At 37.9% G+C, this 23,466-nt stretch overlaps 4 protein-coding genes and 1 pseudogene across 4 annotated transcripts in view; 3 read left to right on the top strand and 2 right to left on the bottom strand.

Moving 5' to 3' along the window:
• LOC116307141 (roundabout homolog 3) overlaps nt 1-23,466 on the top strand; it is an 88,902-nt gene that overhangs the window by 29,805 nt on the left and 35,631 nt on the right. The gene's annotated exons all lie outside the window — the stretch shown is intronic.
• Nucleotides 1,070-3,135, top strand: LOC148907217 (uncharacterized; annotated as a pseudogene).
• On the bottom strand, nt 12,508-13,884 carry LOC148907216 (uncharacterized). Its single transcript, XM_089036408.1, has one exon. It carries the CDS (start codon nt 13,882-13,884, stop codon nt 12,508-12,510), a length of 1,377 nt encoding a protein of 458 aa, XP_088892534.1.
• Nucleotides 15,119-17,012, top strand: LOC148907215 (uncharacterized). The gene has a single exon (XM_089036678.1). The coding sequence runs from the start codon at nt 15,232-15,234 to the stop codon at nt 16,741-16,743; it is 1,512 nt and encodes a 503-aa protein (XP_088892804.1). The 5' UTR covers nt 15,119-15,231; the 3' UTR covers nt 16,744-17,012.
• Nucleotides 17,230-20,672, bottom strand: LOC148907214 (uncharacterized). The gene is made up of 2 exons (XM_089036677.1): nt 20,194-20,672; nt 17,230-19,648 (listed from the first exon to the last, which is right to left on the bottom strand). Exons 1-2 carry the CDS (start codon nt 20,438-20,440, stop codon nt 18,099-18,101), a joined length of 1,797 nt encoding a protein of 598 aa, XP_088892803.1. The 5' UTR covers nt 20,441-20,672; the 3' UTR covers nt 17,230-18,098.

Here is a 23,466-nt window from a genome sequence, read left to right as displayed (position 1 = left end):
TCGGACCATTTTTTGTTACGATCTAAAATCGGCGTTCAGGGAAAATTCTTGCACGCCCAAACTAGGGGATGTGCAGATGACCAGCTCATTAAAAATTCCAAAAACTCCTTAAGTGTAGAACAGTAAGTCTAAGAGAACTTCTTTATTAGTACTATGATATCCTTGGACAATAGTGAACCATACAATAAAAACAGCATAAATAAGAAACAAGATGGTGTAAGAACACCCAGCCTGAATTAGGGCGTTTTTCGTTTTTAGATACCTTTAAATAAGAAAGGGAAATCAGCCATAACAAATTAAAAGGTGTTCTTAAAAAAAAATAAGATCAATATTTATGTGCTAGAACGCTTCTACAGAAACATATAATAGATTTTAATTTAATCAATTCACTTATATTATCAATTTAGATTTCATTACAGTGTTACAAGTAGACCAGACTCAAGCATGACCATGACAAGAGTATATTTTTCTACTGTTTTGATACAGCGCTGCGTATTATTGCAGAAAGATTTTCAAATACATTTTGAACTTACACCATTAATATCCACTCTACATGTTATTGGTATGTCTATATTGTAGTAATAATGTTCATATATCTTTTAGAAACATGTATTCAAATAACACGTAAGAAGGCTTCAGGCTGATTTTCAGTAAACACCCGTTAAATAAGAACAAAATCAGCCTCAACTCCAAAAATGGGTGTTCTTTTATGCGGGTTTTTACTGAACTACATTAGTTATTTGTATAGTAGTTGTAAATAGTGAGCCAAATTTCTATTTAAGGACATTGTAAATTTATTCGCTTGAGGCAAAATGTAGCCGCGTATATCATGTATGCATATAGTATAACGACTTCGTTTTTTTTTCTTTCTTGTTCTTAGCTTTTACTGTTAACTGTAATTTGTTAATTGTAATTCATTTTTATGCGATAATGTGTGATTAGACTGTTATTATTATCGCATTCATTGTTAGCTTCGCATTCTTACGTAATCCCTCCCTATATGATGTGACCTCAGTCAGTCCTCAAATACCTGGCTTGGGCTTCCTGTGTAGTAAGCCGAGAAGCTCTGGGTCCGACATGCGTTCAAAAGATTTTGAGGAACCAAGTGAACAAGTTGCATAACGATGAACTTGAATTCGCTTTTACGAGCATTTCAAGCAAGTAAATTTTGTTATCGTGCTACATATACCATCCCACTAGTACGAAGATTGTCCAGTTCGAGTACAGAGGTAAAGCGATGGGGTTTTCAAGACCAAAACCACCACGATTGCACAGCATTTCAGTCTTTCAAAGTCAAAACTTACTCCACTGGAAGATTGCTTCCCCCTCAAAGAAACTACTGTTCTTTGAACACTAGTGATTCTAAAGATGATGTATTAGAAAGAGAAGAAGCTGTTGCCGCCCAAGATCAGGAACATCCTAATCGAAGGACTATTTTTGTTGGGTCTCTTAACTATCTCACAGATGAAGACAAACTGCACCAACATTTCTCCAAGTATGGAGAGATTGAGCACCTTAGAGTCATTCGTTATACGACGTCTTCCATGCCAAAAAATTATGCTTTCGTGGTTTTTAAGTCTGTTGAGTCCGTCGAAAAGGCTCTACAAGGAAAAAACTTTCTTGATTCAAGAAGGTTAGAGGTTGCGAGGCATGATCGTGATGCTACACACGAGAGAAAGATTTTCCTAAGAGGAATACCCTTGGAACTTGAGATCAATGATATGAAAGACTATTTCTCCCAGTACGGAGACATCAAATCAGTCGATATTCCAATGACTGGTAAAAAGAGAAGAGACTATGGCTTTATTGAATTTTTGTCTGAAAACTCCCCAATCAAAGCACTAAAACGACAAAAACCATGAGGTGAAAGGCCATGTCCTGCAGGTGGGCACTTGTATAGCTAAACGCAGAAAAAGTGTACCAGGCAAGATAGTAGTGGACCTTTTACCAGAAGACATTACCCTTGAAGCTGTGAGAAAATATTTTGAGCAATTTGGGCAGCTTAACTCAATTGATATGGTCTTTAAGCGTGATTTTATTTCAGCCAAGAATTTTGCTTTTCTGTGTTTTCAAAATCAAGAAGTTGCTGATGAAGTTTCAAGTAGCAAAAGAAATCATTATATTGATGGCCAAGAAGTAGTTGTGAAGCCAATGCACTCTACGACCAAGTCGAGACCAGCGTCGTCCAGGGAAAAGAAGGTTTTTATAGAAGGTATACCCCTGGGAAAGACTGAAGATGAAATTATGTCATATTTCAATCAATTTGGAGAAGCGATTCATCTTCATTTGATTGAGAGTTGGGAAGAAAGAAAGATAGACCAGTGTGGAATCTTAAGGTTCAAGAGGAAAAGAGATGTTGATAATTTGTTAGCCCAATCAGAGCTCATAATGGAAGGCAGTCCTCTAAATGTACGACGACTTGGATTCACGGCTGAGACTTCATCAGAATACACTCCATTGTATTCAGAGTTTAGAAAGAAACACCAAATAAATTCCATTGATACTAAAATACATGAAAGTATTGAGGGCACAGAAGAAGAAATGCAAGAGAGTGGTCTCACCCATTATCCAAAACTTGATTGATACAGTCCTAATAGTAGAAGAATAATTAATATAAATGGAAAAGAGATATTGATTAATGATGCCCATTGTTATACAATTACTGGTTAAATTTCAAAGTTTCTAGGCTAAGACTCTATCTGGTTGTCTTGATTTCTTGGCCTTTTGCAAATCAAATTTTCAGTTGTCCACCTCTGTTAAATACCCATTGCCACCTACCATAATGCATCACAATTTGTTTACATTTTGAATCGTGTCACCACTGAAAAAACAATTCCAACATTTTGAATAAACTCTTGAATAGTCCCTAAAGCCGTAAAATAATGTAAAAGAATCATTATTGTGCCTTAGTGCTATGTCGGAAAAGGATTTAATATGATGTTATTATTCAATATATGAATCTTTGAATTTCATAGACCACGAAATTCATCTGTGACCGCGGTGGCAATGGGTCTTTAAATTTTTACGGTTGAAACCAAAAACTTTGTTGTTTGGAGTCTGTTTGGGTAGATTGTTTTAAAGACAGTTGTAAAAGCTTTATTTGTGTGTAGAAAATTAAACCTTTTTCATTTGGTAGACTTTAAAGTAACTATGCAATGAGTATGAGTATTATTAGTGTCAGGTCTTAAATTACCAATCCCGTGACACAAAGCTGCATAATTTATTTCAACTAACAGTCAAAGCAGAGTGCAGATTCTACTCTGAGAAACAGTAGAGTGAAGGCTTTTAACCCGAAAAATTAAAAAAATACTAGTCAACACACAAAAGAAAACAATGGAATTAGGTTCTACTAAAATGTGTTAGTGTACCACCTCTTTCTCTTTTACTCTGCCGAAGGACTAGCTTCCAAAATGTCAGTAAGTTTCTTCACCTTTTCACGGTGTATGATTTACCCATTTATCATTACTATTTCATTAGGAACAGCGACGCAGCTCACACTAGTTTTTAGCTAGTTATCTCTTCTTGTTAGTCTAATGTGTATTTACAGGTTTAGTGACTTTACTCTACTCTGCCAATAGCACTAAGTTTTACTAAAAAGCACTTAGGAAACAATAGAAAAGACATTGAACTATTTAGTATTATTTTAATTTATTATTTAATTTAAAAATTTAGTACTATTTTATGATAAGTGTGGGGGGGGGGGGAGGGGGGGGGGGGAGACTATGGATAATTTCTGGAACTACACAACAGACAATGTGCATGAGCACAAATTTTGAGCACAAAGTGTGATGAGAAACCAATGCTTTTTTGGCTCCTCTAATAATTCTTCTGACAATAAGCCTTTTCATAGTTTAAGAATAGAATCCACTGCGCATGCGATTTTATCCTGAATTTCTCACCTTTTGTTTAATTAAGAGCAAAAGAAGGTTTAGACAAAACAAGGGGGGAAATTCGGGATAAAATCACATGCGCAGTGGATAAACTATGAAAAGGCTTATTATTCCATTGACATTTCCTATGAAAATATAAGTATTTCTACAGACGAAAATAACATTTTCCCTTTCTGATAGTTCCTTTAAATTTCCCTGCTTCACTTTTTGCAGTTCTATATTTTGCAGAGTGCTTTGTAAGGTTTGATGCACATTGCCTATTAGTAATGCTAAACATGTGAACCTCAAAATTATATTACTTGAGTCTAATGATTTTGTTCTAAAATCATGGGCTGATTTAGAATTGGTAGTTCCAGAAATTATCGTCAATACCTCCATTTGGACAACCAGTTGTAAAATGGCAGATGTTGAATATGATGAGCACGAAGAAACAAGTGAAGACGAAATCAGCGACCAAAGTCAGTATTGGTGAGGAAACTGAGGACGACGGTGAATCGAAAGTTAGTGATTCTGAAGAGGACGATGATAAGTCAGTAAAGCACAGTTGGTCGGCTCTCGTAGGAGAAGCTACAGATCGTCATCAGAAAGAGTTAGAGGGTCAAATGGAAAACTACCTGCACGAAGGAGAAAGCGAAGAAAGTGCTGCAGTCAAAGCGCATAACAGTATGTTACCAGTCTATAGAAAGGAGCAGAGAAAAGTTTTGTTGGAAAAGTTAGAAAGGATGCACACACTGAAGAAAGACCCGTATTTCCGAAAAATCATGAAAACTAGACAGGAGCTCATGGACACAGATGACTATGACTGGAAAGAGGCGACTCAAGTTGTGATTCAACAGCGTAAACATCTGCTAAACAATTTATTTCGACCACTTAAAAATGATGAGACAGATGAAGAGGAAGATTTGCGATATCATCAGCGTCCTAAACGTCGAAGGTTAGTAAACTAGAAAGAAAAATTAAATGTACTTTTTTTGCAATGAAACTTTATTAAATATAGTTAAATAGTTATAGAGACGTCCTCTTGTTCTGCTCATTTTACTCATGCTCTGCTCACAGGGGCACTAGGGGCACCAGCTAGTGGCACTTTAAAAAACCGTCATCATGGGAAACAATCGATATTAAGAATGAAACCAAGGGGCATTGTTAGAGGCACTTTTATTTCCCTCTGTTTAAAGAAAGAACATTTGAAAGAGGGGATTAACCTTGTCAACCCAAGAAAGGTGCTCCAATCAATAACCTTGCTCTGAAAAAAGTTCACACCCTCATTTTCATTCATAAACACAACTTTTTCAAATCTTACTTAAACAAAGAACAAGGAACAAATACTCAACAGTAAGATCAACCTCATGAAATTATAAATTTATATATTTCCAAAACAGTATATAGCGATTGATGAAGACAAGAGGCCCCTTCATTCATTCCTAAATTCATTCTTAAGCAATCGGTAAAAATTGTGTGGTCTGGGGCCTGGCTCCTCGCTCCTCATGTTGCAGAACTCTCATTTCAAATCTACTTCCGGCTCCCTCAATTCGGGGTCTTTAATTTCTTCGCTACTGCCTCCTTGAAATTGAATCAAAACAATAGAGCTATAGTATATTGAAATGATGAATCACACAAGACAACGAATCAGTCACATCTACGCCATCTATCACGAATACCAAAAATTGATAAGTCACTAACTAACAAATGTACTTTAAAAAAATCGTGTTCTCTTCATGATTCAATTAAATGGGACATCCCAGGCAAGGATTGACAACACTCCAGCGAGCATTATTCACTATGTTTTTCTTCAACTGGAACATTATGCGGATCGTGTGCAGGATGAGAAATGGAAGGGGATCATCGTGGTCATATACTGCTTCCTTTCCATGCAGTACCGTAGAAAGAAGCTCCCTTATACCTTGCCTACCAGTAAACAGCTTGTACACTTCTTGATATAGCCAATAGACATGAAGGGATTGGTCTGGTGGCTTGACAGGGAACACCACCTCTTCATCTTGAACAATTTCAGGCTCCAATGCGGCTTGGATAGCTACAGCAAGTTTTGGATCACAATGGAAAGTAGTTATGGCTGAATGAAGGCGTGGGTTACACTCTAGGCAGTAGATGTTGTTGTTATTGTGGTCTTGGATGAAATCGAAACAGAGTCCCCCTGAAATCTTCAATTTACTGCAGAATTCTGTGGTCCATTCTTCTATTTCCTTATGGTCTATTGCGTCGTAGTCTATTTGAACACTTGAACTTGGACAAACTTGAATAGCAAGTATTTTTCCGTTGCGGCAAATCACGTTTGAACAGTATTCACTGCCATTGATGTATTCACACACAAAGTAAGTCCGTCCAAGGGTGATTTGCATCTCGTATTCCTTCACATACTCTTTGAAGGCATTCAAATCGTGAGGAATTCGTCTAAAATTTTTCCTATCTTCAGAATAATCTTCAACGGGTTTCAAAAAATAGTGATGGTTCTCAAACAAATTCTCATCTCGCAGCTTGTATAACTCGTCCACTCGAGAGATGACTCTGAAGTCTGGAATGGAAAGTCCAAGCCTCTGGCATTCACTGAGAAAACGCCTTTTATCGTTGAGCAGGAGCGCCATCTCTAGGCTACCAAATCCTAAGCATCTTATTCGAGGACAAACTTTTGCTAACTTCTGCTCGACCATATAGTTTGGAATAGCGGAGTAAGCTTTACTGACCGGGACAAACCAATCCACCTTCTCCTCGACTGCCACTTTCACTACTCCGTCAATGTACTTGTCCATGGTCTTGCTATTGTAGTGTGGAACGTATCGGGTACGCGAGACATACTTAGACCAACTCGATGCAGAATATTTGTATTGATCTGATTCCACAAGAATTATCCGATGACCTGCTTTGGCCAGTGTTCGCAAGACATGAAGAGACTTGGTTAGGACTCCGTCGGTCACGAGAACGGTTCTTCTAAACTTTGGCTTGGCCGGGTCTCGCTCTTTAAATCCTTTAAGCATTCTAGATGTTCTGCCGAAGAGCCATGATATTAGGGTGATGATAAGCCACAAAGGGCTTGCACACAGAAAGATGACAAAATACAAGCAAGCTTTTGCTCTGTACCACATACTTTTAACTTTTACGTTTTCTCCTAACGATGTTACATAAGTGTTTAAGTGATATAAAGTTAGTGCATGGACCGTTAAAGGAATAAACCGTGAAACTACGCTATATATTACGTAATAGAGGAGCGATCTAACTTGCCACGTGAAACATACTGAACTTTGCATTTTGTATTAAAGATGACAATAGAACGATTTCGCGTAAGCTCCTTTTTACATGCAAATGAGTTTAGGTAGTAAAATAACTGGACTGGACTGGACAGAGAAAAATCTGTAAAACATAGACTGGACTGGACTGGACTGGACTGGACTGGACTCGAAATCTGTAAAACATGGACTGGACTGGACTCGAAATCTGTAAAACATGAAAAATAATAAGCTTAAATAACCGGAAATGACTCCACGACTTCAGCTTGGGTAGAACTTAGTATTACAACTATTGACAACCCAAAAGAGGTCTTAAGGCAATCTTTATGGAACAATGTTTTCATTCCTTTAAATTGTAGTGTTTTAAGTAGACAACATGTTTTAAATGTCAATATACGTTTTGTCAGAGACATGTGGGATAAAGAAAAAGGTTTTCATTGGGAAGTAGAAATAAACAAAGGGTTAGAAAATACAGAATGGTTAACTTGGGTTAAAATAATCACTCTTATTCCAACACAGTGGAAACCTTCTCCCAGTACGGAGATATCAAATCAGTTGATATTCCAATGACTGGTAAAAAGAGAAGAGACTATGCCTTTATTAAATTTTTGTCTGAAAACTCCCCAATCAAAGCACTAAAACGACAAAACCATGAGGTGAAAGGCCATGTCCTGCAGGTAGGCACTTGTATAGCTAAACGCAGAAAAAGTGTACCAGGCAAGATAGTAGTAGACCTTTTACCAGAAGACATTACTCTTGAAGCTGTGAGAAAATATTTTGAGCAATTTGGGCAGCTTAACTCAATTGATATGGTCTTTAAGCGTGATTTTACTTCAGCCAAGAATTTTGCTTTTCTGTGTTTTCAAAATCAAGAAGTTGCTGATGAAGTTTCAAGTAGCAAAAGAAATCATTATATTGATGGGCAGGAAGTTATTGTGAAGCCAATGCACTCTACGACCAAATCGAGACCAGCGTCGTCCAGGGAATGACGTATTTCATTTCAGGGTATTTCACTCCCTCAGTTTAATGGTGAAATTAAATGACGTTATTTGTCACAAATAACGTCTGCGAAGGGTGAGGCTAGTGAAAAGCTGAAAAAAGACTTATTTTGTGTTTCAATTCAAAGCCCCATCTTTTAAGGCTCAAATTAAACAGGGAATACGTCCAAACTCTCGTTGTTTTTTTCGACGATCACTTCCGCCTTTGTTTACATGGGAATAGCCCTTCTCGGAAACGAAACGAACCCATGCAAAATGCTAAACCACATTTTACAAGTATTATATAGTGAACCAAGATATCGTTTTCTGTGTTTTACTTCTTCATTTTATATTTGGATACCAAACAAGATATTGTCAACATTGTCTGATCAGCCTTCAGCAAAATAAGTGGGTTTTTACCCTTTGGTTACCCCCCAAAGACGCAAAGTATTATGGGGATGTGAAAGTAGAGAATACCAAAACTAATAAGTCCTAACTAACAAATTTACTTTTAAAAGTATCGTGTTCTCCTCATGATTCAATTGCAGAGACGTCCAAGGCAAGGATTGACAACACTCCAGCGAGCATTATTCACTATGTTTTTCTTCAACTGGAACATTATGTGGATCGTGTGCAGGATGAGAAATGGAAGGGGATCATCGTGATCATATACTGCTTCCTTTCCATGCAGTACCGTAGAAAGAAGCTCCCTTATACCTTGCCTACCAGTAAACAGCTTGTACACTTCTTGGTATAGCCAATAGACATGAAGGGATTGGTCTGGTGGCTTGACAGGGAACACCACCTCTTCATCTTGAACAATTTCAGGCTCCAATGCGACTTGGATAGCTACAGCAAGTTTTGGATCACAATGGAAGGTAGTTATGGCTGAATGAAGGCGTGGGTTACACTCTAGGCAGTAGATGTTGTTGTTATTGTGGTCTTGGATGAAATCGAAACAGAGTCCACCTGAAATCTTCAATTTACTGCAGAATTCTGTGGTCCATTCTTCTATTTCCTTATGGTCTATTGCGTCGTAGTCTATTTGAACACTTGAACTTGGACAAACTTGAATAGCAAGTATTTTTCCGTTGCGGCAAATCACGTTTGAACAGTATTCACTGCCATTGATGTATTCACACACAAAGTAAGTCCGTCCAAGGGTGATTTGCATCTCGTATTCCTTCACATACTCTTTGAAGGCATTCAAATCGTGAGGAATTTGTCTAAAATTTTTCCTATCTTCAGAATAATCTTCAACGGGTTTCAAAAAATAGTGATGGTTCTCAAACAAATTCTCATCTCGCAGCTTGTATAATTCGTCCACTCGAGAGATGACTCTGAAGTCTGGAATGGAAAGTCCAAGCCTCTGGCATTCACTGAGAAAACGCCTTTTATCGTTGAGCAGGAGCGCCATCTCTAGGCTACCAAATCCTAAGCATCTTATTCGAGGACAAACCTTTGCTAACTTCTGCTCGACCATATAGTTTGGAATAGCGGAGTAAGTTTTACTGACCGGGACAAACCAATCCACCTTCTCCTCGACTGCCACTTTCACTACTCCGTCGATGTACTTGTCCATGGTCTTGCCATTATGGTGTGGAACGTATCGGGTACGCGAGACATACTTAGACCAACTCGATGCAGAATATTTGTATTGATCTGATTCCACAAGAATTATCCGATGACCTGCTTTGGCCAGTGTTCGCATGACATGAAGAGACTTAGTTTGGACTCCGTCGGTCACGAGAACGGTTCTTCTAAACATTGGCTTGGCCGGGTCTCGCTCTTTAAATCCTTTAAGCATTCTAGATGTTCTGCCGAAGAGCCATGATATTAGGGTAATGATAAGCCACAAAGGGCTTGCACACAAGAAGATGACAAAATACAAGCAAGCTTTTGCTCTGTACCACATACTTTTACTCAGCTCACAAGCTTACGTTTTCTCCTAACGATGTTACATAAGCGTTTAAGTGATATAAAACTAGTGCAGTGGACCATTAAAGGAATAAACCGTGAAACCACGCTATATTACATAATAGACAGGAGTGATCTAACTTGGCATGTGAAACATTGAACTTTGCATTTTGTATTAAAGATGACAATGATGTGCAAATAGACGACGCTCTAGCTAAAATGGACTAAAATGAAAGCATTTGACGCTAGTTGAAAGAATACTGAGACAGACCCATTCCCAAATTTAGAGAAACTTGACAGGCCACAGAATCTAAGAATATGATTATCATAATATCGATAAGAATTCATAAAATCGATTATTCTCGTCTCTAAATATAACTAAAACCAATCTTGTACTCAGAGCCTTTATTTCTTTGCGCATTAAGAAATCAGCTCTGGGTACGACATTAAATTAAAACTGGCTTTGCGTCTCTCAGTTTTGTGGCTCGTCAAAGTTGGATGCGCATGCGACCTTGCGGAGAAAACAGTCGATTTTAATTGGATGACCACACTGAATGTCGCGATCTAGCCAGCAGGGCTTCGTGTTACGTATGATCTCCGCGTGTTACGTAAGAGTGCGCGCGTCTCCCACCGAAGACAATTATTCAGGAATTTTTTTACGCTTTCACTCTACGAGCTATATTGCGAGAAATAAATTGATGTACTTATATATTATGTCTTCAGCATGCACAATATATATATTTTTACGTATTTGTCCTGACAACTTTTTTGTAAACAAGAAAAAACGAGGGAGACTCTGCTAACAGGGAAGATTCCAATCCGCAAGAACCCCGGAATGATTTGTCCACAATCTGTCGCAATATAAATCAGTTGAAAACACTTGGAAATTTTGTTAATTAAAATACTCGACTTTATTATCATTTGCTGAGCAAAGGCAATACACCCGATTGCTCGTTCTTATCAGACGACACTACCGGGATAAGAACACACAAGGACAAAAAGGAAAGGTTTTTGAACATAACTGCATGGTAAATCTTTGAACAAATTTATCTTCGATCCCCAAATTACTCTTTTATCACTTGCTAAGCAAGGACGACACACCCGATTGTTCTTTCTTATCAGGGCGACTCCAGGGATAAGAACACACAAGGACAAAAAAAAAAAAAAAAAAAGAAGAGATTTTTGACAAAACTGGTAATCTTTCACCAAATCTACCTTCGTACCAAAAGTTTTATTGCAAAAGCTTTGCTTGAATTCAGTGTCCAAGCCCGTTTGAGTAATGTGGGAGAGCGTTGGATGGGCTTAGACGATTTGATATTCCAAAGCTGCAGCGCTTAATGTTTGTAGCGCGCGCGTAAGAACGCTGCGTCTAGTTACGTCACTAGCCTCTTCCGCAAGCATCTCTGTGGCTTTCTCTAATTTCTCTAACTATTAATGAGCAGGAGTCTGGGAACGAAGAAATAAAAAACCAGACGAGGGGAGGGAGGGGAGGAGGCCCAGCACTCTCGGTTTTCACTGAGGGAGGAAGCCCCTTCGCTATAGAGATATATTATGTGAGAGTTTATAGAGTTGCCTGCGGAGGAGGCTATTACGTCACAATCAATCGAACCTAGTTACGTCAGAAGCTGATTACACAGGTAATCCAGGTAGGCACTTGTATAGCTAAACGCAGAAAAAGTGTACCAGGCAAGATAGTAGTAGACCTTTTACCAGAAGACATTACTCTTGAAGCTGTGAGAAAATATTTTGAGCAATTTGGGCAGCTTAACTCAATTGATATGGTCTTTAAGCGTGATTTTACTTCAGCCAAGAATTTTGCTTTTCTGTGTTTTCAAAATCAAGAAGTTGCTGATGAAGTTTCAAGTAGCAAAAGAAATCATTATATTGATGGGCAGGAAGTTATTGTGAAGCCAATGCACTCTACGACCAAATCGAGACCAGCGTCGTCCAGGGAATGACGTATTTCATTTCAGGGTATTTCACTCCCTCAGTTTAATGGTGAAATTAAATGACGTTATTTGTCACAAATAACGTCTGCGAAGGGTGAGGCTAGTGAAAAGCTGAAAAAAGACTTATTTTGTGTTTCAATTCAAAGCCCCATCTTTTAAGGCTCAAATTAAACAGGGAATACGTCCAAACTCTCGTTGTTTTTTTCGACGATCACTTCCGCCTTTGCTTACATGGGAATAGCCCTTCTCGGAAACGAAACGAACCCATGCAAAATGCTAAACCACATTTTACAAGTATTATATAGTGAACCAAGATATCGTTTTCTGTGTTTTACTTCTTCATTTTATATTTGGATACCAAACAAGATATTGTCAACATTGTCTGATCAGCCTTCAGCAAAATAAGTGGGTTTTTACCCTTTGGTTACCCCCCAAAGACGCAAAGTATTATGGGGATGTGAAAGTAGAGAATACCAAAACTAATAAGTCCTAACTAACAAATTTACTTTTAAAAGTATCGTGTTCTCCTCATGATTCAATTGCAGAGACGTCCAAGGCAAGGATTGACAACACTCCAGCGAGCATTATTCACTATGTTTTTCTTCAACTGGAACATTATGCGGATCGTGTGCAGGATGAGAAATGGAAGGGGATCATCGTGGTCATATACTGCTTCCTTTCCATGCAGTACCGTAGAAAGAAGCTCCCTTATACCTTGCCTACCAGTAAACAGCTTGTACACTTCTTGATATAGCCAATAGACATGAAGGGATTGGTCTGGTGGCTTGACAGGGAACACCACCTCTTCATCTTGAACAATTTCAGGCTCCAATGCGGCTTGGATAGCTACAGCAAGTTTTGGATCACAATGGAAAGTAGTTATGGCTGAATGAAGGCGTGGGTTACACTCTAGGCAGTAGATGTTGTTGTTATTGTGGTCTTGGATGAAATCGAAACAGAGTCCCCCTGAAATCTTCAATTTACTGCAGAATTCTGTGGTCCATTCTTCTATTTCCTTATGGTCTATTGCGTCGTAGTCTATTTGAACACTTGAACTTGGACAAACTTGAATAGCAAGTATTTTTCCGTTGCGGCAAATCACGTTTGAACAGTATTCACTGCCATTGATGTATTCACACACAAAGTAAGTCCGTCCAAGGGTGATTTGCATCTCGTATTCCTTCACATACTCTTTGAAGGCATTCAAATCGTGAGGAATTCGTCTAAAATTTTTCCTATCTTCAGAATAATCTTCAACGGGTTTCAAAAAATAGTGATGGTTCTCAAACAAATTCTCATCTCGCAGCTTGTATAACTCGTCCACTCGAGAGATGACTCTGAAGTCTGGAATGGAAAGTCCAAGCCTCTGGCATTCACTGAGAAAACGCCTTTTATCGTTGAGCAGGAGCGCCATCTCTAGGCTACCAAATCCTAAGCATCTTATTCGAGGACAAACCTTTGCTAACTTCTGCTCGACCATATAGTTTGGAATAGCGGAGTAAGTTTTACTGACCGGGACAAACCAATCCACCTTCTCCTCGACTGCCACTTTCACTACTCCGTCGATGTACTTGTCCATGGTCTTGCCATTATGGTGTGGAACGTATCGGGTACGCGAGACATACTTAGACCAACTCGATGCAGAATATTTGTATTGATCTGATTCCACAAGAATTATCCGATGACCTGCTTTGGCCAGTGTTCGCATGACATGAAGAGACTTAGTTTGGACTCCGTCGGTCACGAGAACGGTTCTTCTAAACATTGGCTTGGCCGGGTCTCGCTCTTTAAATCCTTTAAGCATTCTAGATGTTCTGCCGAAGAGCCATGATATTAGGGTAATGATAAGCCACAAAGGGCTTGCACACAAGAAGATGACAAAATACAAGCAAGCTTTTGCTCTGTACCACATGCTCAGTTTCTCATAGAAAGCAATCAGTAAGAAATATCGAAAATATTATGAAAGTTTAGTGGAACCTACAAGGATGAACAATCTATGAACATGCGATGACGCGCGTTTGCGCCAAGTGTCTTTCTCATTTTTATTATTGCAGGGTAGAGTGCAAACAATATATCCGTGAAACTTTAGTAACACTAAAAAGCACAATTTCATGCAAATTCCATTGTTTTCTTTTGTTTAATTAGCACTATGTTGTACTATTTATTACTGTTTCACGGATTAACTGTTTGCACTCTATTGTTTACTGCTCCAAACTCATTCTCAAGTTTCCGGTTATTGTTTTATTGTCTTCATGGCTCAGGAACACTGCAACACCAAGAAATAACCATTTTGCCTCAGTTTACTCCCACGCCCCCAAAAAAAGCCATTAGGCATTTTAGCCGTCTTCTTTTGTTCAGAACTCATTAGGAGGAAACTGGAATAAGAAAGAACATGCATCATTAAGCATTCCTCTGTACTACATACTAGTTTTCGATGATTCTGTTTTATTGTCGTCATGGCTCAGAAATCCTGCAACACCAAGAAATAGCCATTTTGGCTCAGTTTACTCCCACGCGCACCAAAAATCCACTGGGCATTTTACCCGTCTTTAAATTTGCTCAGAACTACTCATATTAGGAGAGGAAATTCGAATGAGAACGTTAATATTTTATAAAAGCACTATTATTAAAAGAAAACAATGGAATTCTGGTCTACTAAAGAGTATTAAGTTTAATATCTATCTATTTAACGGGTTTAATGACTTCACTCGCTAAAACTTTCTACAACTTTCTTTTTTTTTTTTTTTTTTTTTTCACTTTAGTTCACTAGTACTACTAGTAAAGTCGAGTACTGCTTTATCACGGATCATTTTAACTCAAATACCTCTTGAACGTCCTTTTGTTTTCTTTTGTTTAAGTATGGCAAGCCGAATGTAGCAATATTCAATTCAGCTCGTTTATTCAACGTTCAACCATATTTATTCAACGTTCAACCATATTTATTCAACGTTCAACCATATTTATTCAACGTTCAACCATATTCATTCAACGTTCAACCATATTTATTCAACGTTCAACCCCTTATTCAACGTTCAACCATATTTATTCAACGTTCAACCATATTCATTCAACATTCAACCCCTTATTCAACGTTCAACCATATTTATTCAACGTTCAACCACCCCTCCCCAATCCCCTCCCCAAGGTTTACTCGTTCCCGGTTTCCTCTCGGCCCGACTACAACAGCCTCGGGCAGAGGGGAGCCTAGGAACAAGGTTGAAGGCGACCTGGCCTAAAACAGAGCCCAGTGGTCTAGAATATGGCGGATACCGATCAAAAAGTCGATCTTGAGAAAGAGGTTCCAAGATGTTTAATCTCTATTCTCGAGAAAACAAAGGAAATTAGTCAGCAGCCATTTGATAGAGAGATTGCCGAAGCACATAGTGTTGTACTTGACATGGCTGTTTGTTTGACCAGGACACTGTGTGATTGCTTCAGCGTGGATCCAAGTGATAGAAATGAACTCGAGTTGTTGTCAAAATATCTAACAGATGTGTTGAATTCTTGGTCACATTACATCAATATGGGATCTGTCACGCCTACAACTGTTGCTGGGCAAATGGCGGCCACCAAGACTTGCTCTCTAAAACCTGGTAGGCCTTCGTATGATATTTCTTGTGAAACCCTTGAAGAACTTCGTGCACTAGGATTCAGTTGGACCAAGATTGCAGAATATTTAGGCGTTTCAAGATGGACAATATACAGAAGAGTAGAAGAATTTCATTTACAAGATATGAAAGGCTTTAGTGACTTGTCTGACGAAATACTGGATGATATAGTTAAAACATATTTGTCAACTCATGGATCAGCCACTGGCCAGGGTTACGTTGCTGGCTACGTAAAGTCACTTGGCTACAGAATTCAAAGGCAAAGAATAAGAGAAAGTATGGCTAGAATGGATCCTAAAAACACTGTCTTGAGATGGGGTGCCTTGGTGTCTCGAAGAACTTATCAAGTGCCATGGCCAAACTCTCTATGGCATCTTGATGGGCACCATTCGTTGATTCGTTGGAAACTAGTAATTCATGGATGCATCGATGGATTTTCCAGAAGAATAATGTATTTAAGTTGCAATTCAAACAACCTTTCAGAAACTGTTCTTGAACTCTTTTTAAATGCAATTAATTCTGATGGTGATCTCTGGCCATCAAGAATCAGAGTGGATCAAGGTGTAGAGAATGTCCTTGTATGCGATGCCATGGTGAAAGCTAGAGGTGAAGGAAGAGGAAGTTTTATAGCAGGTCCCTCAACTCACAATCAGCGCATTGAAAGGTTGTGGCGAGATGTTTTCAGATGTGTTTGCCATCTGTATTACTACACCTTTTATGCCATGGAATCCACTGGAATACTCCAAGTAAATGAAGCTGTCCATCTTTTTGCTCTACACTTGGTATTTATCCCCAGAATAAATAAGGCAATGAATGAATTTATGAAGGCTTTTAATCACCACAGAGTACGTACAGAGAGAAACTGGTCCCCCATCCAGATGTGGACAAATGGAATGATGCATGCCAATAATCCATTAGCGCATGGATTGGTGGATGAAGAGCCAGATGATCTAGCCATGTATGGATACGATGCCCAAGGTCCATCACGTTCCAGACAGGAAAATAATGTGATAGTTGAGCCAATAGATCTTGATAATGAAGAATTAATAAAGGCATACGTTTTGGATAGGATTGATCCACTGAAGGAATCAAGTGAACTGGGAGTAGACATATATTGTCAGGTTTTAAGTCTCACTCAAGAGATAATTGAAGAAATGAAATGAGTATGCTATGAATGAAGATTAAAGTCACGAACCCCATGATTTCGATATGAATCTAATGGACTTTATGATGTAGGAGACCCTTGTTCTATTGTTTTCTTATATATATTTGACATAGTAGTACACCATAGCAAGCCATATTGCTAGTCTCCATTAAAAATTTAGATTGTGATATTGAGTCTGAGAGCTTTAATTTTTCATACAACACAACCAAATTGATTCACCTGTAGTTTGTGAATTTATGCATAAAAAATAAAAAATTTCATAATTAACATCTCAGTAATCCAGGGTCTGCTGTAAGGAAGTTTTTTTTCTTCTAATTTCTCTTCTGTGTATTAATACTTTCATCCCCCCGAGTTCAGTTCCCCCTCCACCATCAACAAAAATCAATTTCTAAATAATATAATTTGATCATTAATTTTTTGGGTTCTGAACCTGTCATGAAAACTAAATACTCAGGAAGTGCCAAGACTGAATACAGGTTGTAAATTTTGGTCTTAATAAGCTGCAGGTTTAATACTAGAAATAATTGTAATAGTTTTCAACTGCATATTAAGTTGTTTTGAAATGCACATATGAATTGGTTGTAGAAAAGCCATGGCTTTAAATTGATCCTGGAATTGTTACTCTGCCTTGAATAACAAATTTTGATGTGTTTTAGAAATCACCCTTACACCCACCCTAGTTTCACATAATTTTCCTAAAAATGTAAAGCTGAAATCCTTAACAAAAAGGGGGTGCTAATTATTATTAATCCCATATCCCAACCAAAAACTGTTTATTCCAATCCCAGTTCAAATCCAACAATCTCGGCCAGTTTTACTCAATCCTCAATTTCATTTTCCTATTGTTCTTTGGTTCAAATATCCCAGTCCCATTACATGAAATCCCTTTTCCCAGGAGGCTCTAAGAAATAAAATCCCAGCTATTAGCAACCTAAGAATTGACATACCAGTAATTTCTTCAAAAATTAAAAGGAAATAACAAATAGATTTTTCAATAGCAATAATAGTTTCAATATAACAGTGCATCTTTTAGAGCTATGTATATCATAGTTAATTTTCTTTCATAAATATCTTCAACATTTTTAGAAAAATAAACAGTAACAACTTTTTGGTTTTAGCTTATATGTGGAAATTGTTTAAAGCAACACCAATATATCTCTTCGGAAAATTTAGAACACAAAAAATCAAACATTCAAGTTTACATTTCTGTGCTTTGTTTTTGGCAATCATATTAAAATATCAGAAGAAAATAAATTTCATCATTGTATTCTTGTCCTAGTTTTTTTCAATTGTGAATGAATCTCTTTAGGTTGTTCATGATTTATGTAACATTGAGGCAGGAGTTTCTTATACTCATGCCAGACCGAAATAAACATTAACAAAGGCACTGTCATATACATCAAAGAGCTCTTCTTCAGAAGGAAGAGGACAATCATGTGACCCAGTGGGTAAATACAATGTCTGGGTGCAAGTGTTTGAAGTAGGCACAAAAGCCCACTTGTTCTTACTAGTTGCAGTGGCGAAGCAGATGCTAGGTGGAATTGCAAAGCCCAGAACTGGCTCTTCTTCAGCACCAGTTGCGAATTGTAAGATATGTCCAATGGTGATGGCTGCCCTACGACCACTGGTAGCCTCTCGGACATACTTTAAGAATAACTCATAGACAGCCATTTCATACCTCTTTGCATTTGACCCTTCATCTGAGAAGGAAGGTGCAAGTAAGGAAATCAACTTTCTTCTTGTAAGATTATACGATTGAGAGGGTCGCATCAAGTGTACTAACTGTGGGACAGCCTTTGCAATTTGGTACAAGCCAATCTTTGCAAACCCCATACGTAGCTTAAGAATGCATATGCTGGGCTTGGGTTCTTGAAACAACTCTTGTAACATTGATTCATCCATAAATTTTGGTACTGGCCCATTTTGAAGCATGCTAAGAGCCATGATGATGCCAACCTTTATATAGTCATCAGAAAGCAGATTCCTCAATCCATTGTCAAAATATTTTTCTTTAATCTCTCTGAGGCATAAACGGAAGAATTCCTTTCTTGGCCCCCCATTATCATGTGCAACTTCACCATAAAAGGTTACTTGCAAAGTGAGCTGAAGGTTTTCAATCTCTTCAATTTCATCAAATGCAGTTTTTAACAAGTTTTGTCTGTTCACATCAATAAAGTTCACCTCTCCTTCCAAATTTGACTCAGTTTCAGTAGTATCAAGTGGTCGTCCCTTCACAATATATTTTTGTGCACATCTTAATACCTCAACTGGGTTAGTAGCCTTGTCTGCCTCACATGCTTTCAAGCATTCTTTCACTGCTGATTCAACATCATAGTTCCCACCCCATGCAGACTTAAGTAGGTCGCCGTCATCTTCCTCTTGTGGCTTTTGAGAAGGAACAAGGCTTTCATAATCCTCTACATTTTGGCCATGGTTATTTTCCCTGCCATCTTGAGTGACTGGTGCTGGTGTTTCCTGCCTTTCTTCACCTTCTACATTGGGTTCACGATTTCTTCCTTGAATATAATCATCAAGCAAGCATTCAAATCCATCCTTCAGGGTTATATAAATGCTTCCCTGGCCTGCAAGGAATTTTACTTCTTTGAAGGAGAATTCATCAGCATTTACAGGCTTTGACAATTTTCTTCTAATTGCTTTTAAAAATTCCAAATCCTGTGGAGCCACAGTTGGAAACTTTATAACAACTGCCTCAGCCAAGCATGCTCGAATGTTTTGTTCATTCATGTTAGAGTTCAGAGTAACAATGCCTCTCAGTATGATGGCATCATCTTCTAAGAGCAATGAATCACTCTCATTGAGCTGCCCCCTGGAATTTACAAGAACAAACTCGAAAGTCTTTTCCATTGGTTTGGCCTTTTTTTGTGCAGATGAGGCAGAAGTACCTAATAAGCATAAGCAATAGTTAAAACTTCTGCATCTAATAAGCTAATCAAAATTAAACTGGCTTTGTTACAGCATCCTTTTTACAAAATCAATGATTCGCCTTAACATCAAACTTTTTGGCAAAAAAAATATGATAAGCCCTCAACAACAATATTTTTTTCCAACCATGTAATATAATAATTTTAAAAAAATCTTTTTGCTCATACCACCCCCCCCCCTCCCCCTAAATATAATGGTCTATCCCTAATCAAAAGGATACCGACTGTAGAAAGGAATGCAGACTACAACGTTTATGTTTATTAGCACAGTAGCAAACGTCTCAGTGTGCATACCACACTTCGGTGAAATCCATAGTCATAGTACTATAAAACGACGCTTGAATCATATGGAGGGTCCGAGAGCAGGACATACTGCAGTATATTTTATTTTTATTACGTTCGCGCAGCGCTACAAGATGGCAGCTTTTACCACGTGTAAGCCTGAGTCACGAAAACTACGATAGGTTTTGAACAATGGGATCTCCAAAGAAAAGTATAAACAATACCTGAAATGGCTCGCAGACGTTCTCGTCCATTTGAACGGGAATAAAGCCCTCTGTTTGTAGAGTTCTGGACCATAGATTGAGCTCTATTGACTGTTCTCCCGACCGAAGAAATAGCAGATTCCATTCTGCTAGAGAGACCAGTAGAAGTTGATGGATTCGAAGAACCATTCATCTGATTTAAGATCTTTCCTGCCTCGGTTAGGCATTTTGCCAGATCATCCAAGTATTTTTTATTGTTATTGTCCATTACTGCCCCAATCTCTATTATAACTATGCCCAAATCCAAACACGTGCGTAACCGATCAAATCTGACAACGTACGCGGTGTAACTGGGCTCTGTTTTAGGCCAGGTCGCCTTCAACCTTGTTCCTAGGCTCCCCTCTGCCCGAGGCTGTTGTAGTCGGGCCGAGAGGAAACCGGGAACGAGTAAACCTTGGGGAGGGGATTGGGGAGGGGTGGTTGAACGTTGAATAAATATGGTTGAACGTTGAATAAGGGGTTGAATGTTGAATGAATATGGTTGAACGTTGAATAAATATGGTTGAACGTTGAATAAGGGGTTGAACGTTGAATTATAAGGGGTTGAACGTTGAATAAGGGGTTGAACGTTGAATAAGGGGTTGAACGTTGAATAAGGGTTTGAACGTTGAATAAGGGGTTGAACGTTGAATAAGGGGTTGAACGTTGAATAAATATGGTTGAACGTTGAATAAATATGGTTGAACGTTGAATAAATATGGTTGAACGTTGAATAAATATGGTTGAACGTTGAATAAATATGGTTGAACGTTGAATAAATATGGTTGAACGTTGAATAAACGAGCTGAATTGAATATTGCTACATTCGGCTTGCCATATTTAAGGGCTTTATCCTCTCATCGAGTGATCATGTTTTCACATTTATTAGGGTTAGTTAAGTGCTTTTAGAATTTAGAATTTGGGTACGTATGTTTGGGCTTTCGTGCAATTAATATTTCTAACCAAAATAAATAAACAAATAAATAAATTCATTCATTCATTCATTCATCCATTCATCCATCCATCCATCCATTCATTCATTCATCCATCCATCCATTCATTCATTCATTCATTTATTTATTTATTTACTTATTTTAAATAAATAAATAAATAAATAAATAAATAAAAAAAAAATAGATAGATAGATAGATAGATAGATAGATAGATAGATAGATAGATAGATAGATAGATAGATAGATAGATAGATAGATAGATAGATAGATAGATAGATAGATAGATAGATAAATAAATAAAGTGCATATATAGAAGCCCTAATTTTAACATTAATTTAAGGTGGCTCGACCCCCTCACGCTTGACCGCTACCTTCCACTTTTGGAACGCTAGTGCATAAACGTCTTTTATCCTATTGCAAATCTTTTTTGCACATAAGTCACATAAAGATTGAATTAATGTTTGATGCAGTTTTTAATGAGATCGGACGTCATAACACGTAATTATGATGAAATATTTGATTTCGTTTAGAAAATAATTTTAGCCTTGCAGAGCGTTCAACACTAGAATGCTTCGTACCACATAATTATATACAGGATGCCTCCATTTGTGGGGATTTTTGAAAAAATCTATCTAGCTAATAATGAGATATTTGAGATTATTTAAATATAGTGCATAATCTACTTCAAAACTAAACAATGGATTTCATACGGCTGAAATTAATATTTCAGAGCTATATATTCACAAAAGTCATTGCTCATTTAGTTTTACTCTGTATCTAGTTTTAAAAGGAACATTTTGAAGGTAGTCGACTTATGCGATTTTGTGAAAACGTATAGTGCAGAAGACGGGGTAAACATTTGATGCGCACTTTTCATCGCAGTTTTCTAGTCAATCTTACTAGATCTTCCATTATTCTAAAATTCGCTGATCATTTCTCTCAAAATTACGTCAGGATACAAATTTGAACTTAAACTAATATTACACAAAATTGCAAGACTATTGAATTCATTTAAAGCGATCTAAAGCGAACGAGAAATACAGAAAACATTGATCGTTTCCCAACGATTTGATGCTCTGGGAATTCTATCGTTTGCTAATGATCATAACACCAAATTCTTTCGCACCATGCACGGTCTCATCTCGCTTGGCTGCTTTTCATTATATTTTATTGTTCATGATAAATTGTCACACTGTATACGTTATTCGTTTTTGAGAGCAAATGGCGTGAGTAAATGAAGGACATTCATGGCGCAGCCATATTCTACCAAAGGTCAAGCAGAAAACATCTCATTACTTGTAAGGCCTTTTTTTGTAAGGCATTTTTTGGCCCAGACTCAATCAACAACTTACTAGTATACAGAAGTTTATTACATGAAATCATTTTATCATTTGCTTTGCAGGCCAATGGAAATACAATCTCAAGAGTAGGACACGTAAGCTTTTGTTTTAGTAGATACCGTTAATTAGAAACACCATAAATTTGGTGTCTATAATAACAAGAGTCCATTATAAGAGTGGGGAATATTCAATAAGTAAATTTTATATATTTTTTTCATTTATGGATGTTAATTCTTATTTTTCTTTTTCTTTGTAGCATGCTCGATTAGCAAACAACATCGCCCAAAGTGTGAGGCAGCAATTTGTGAGACCTCAACCTTTGGGTGATCTTATAGTACCTACAAGATCATCACAAAATAGGAGAAGAGGGAGAGGCAGGACACAAAACTCCTCTCCCTCTAGAAGAGAGCAGCACTATATCTTTGATGCGGTTGTGCTAAACCAAAATGTAAACTCCGTCCCAAGAGGGAATAGCAGACAAAGTCTTGCTTCTTCTGGGCTGTTGAAACAAATGGTTCTATATAGAACTTAAGGTGAATTTGATTAACCATATTAACTGGACGGTTGAATATTACTGACGTAAGGAGCATCGCGCGGTCGCGTTGTTGTTGGTATAGTTCAAACAGAGTCAAGTACGGAACGGCCGTTAAAGAAGTAACGCTCGTAGGCTATTCAAACCGTTTGACCTTTGGAATGAAAACGTCTGCACTATAACAGCGAACGAAGACAACGAAGGAACACGGACACAAGATAAGTAAACGAGTATATAACGTTAATTTAATTCAAATAATCGAAAGGGTAAAAAACCTATAGAAATCCAACCACATTCGGTGTCCTAGTGCCCTTGCCTTGAGTTGCCTGCGCAGGAGGCTATTACGTCACAATCAATCAAATCTATACTAGTTTCAGAAGCTGATTACACAGGTAATCCACAAAATCGGTTACGACATTCAGTTCACGGT

Source organism: Actinia tenebrosa, unplaced genomic scaffold (genome assembly GCF_029948245.1).
Source record: "Actinia tenebrosa isolate PJP-AT-01 unplaced genomic scaffold, QUT_ActTen_1.0 PGA_scaffold4__44_contigs__length_22323623, whole genome shotgun sequence".
NCBI lineage: Eukaryota > Metazoa > Cnidaria > Anthozoa > Actiniaria > Actiniidae > Actinia > Actinia tenebrosa.
This window is presented reverse-complemented; position numbering and strand designations above follow the sequence as displayed.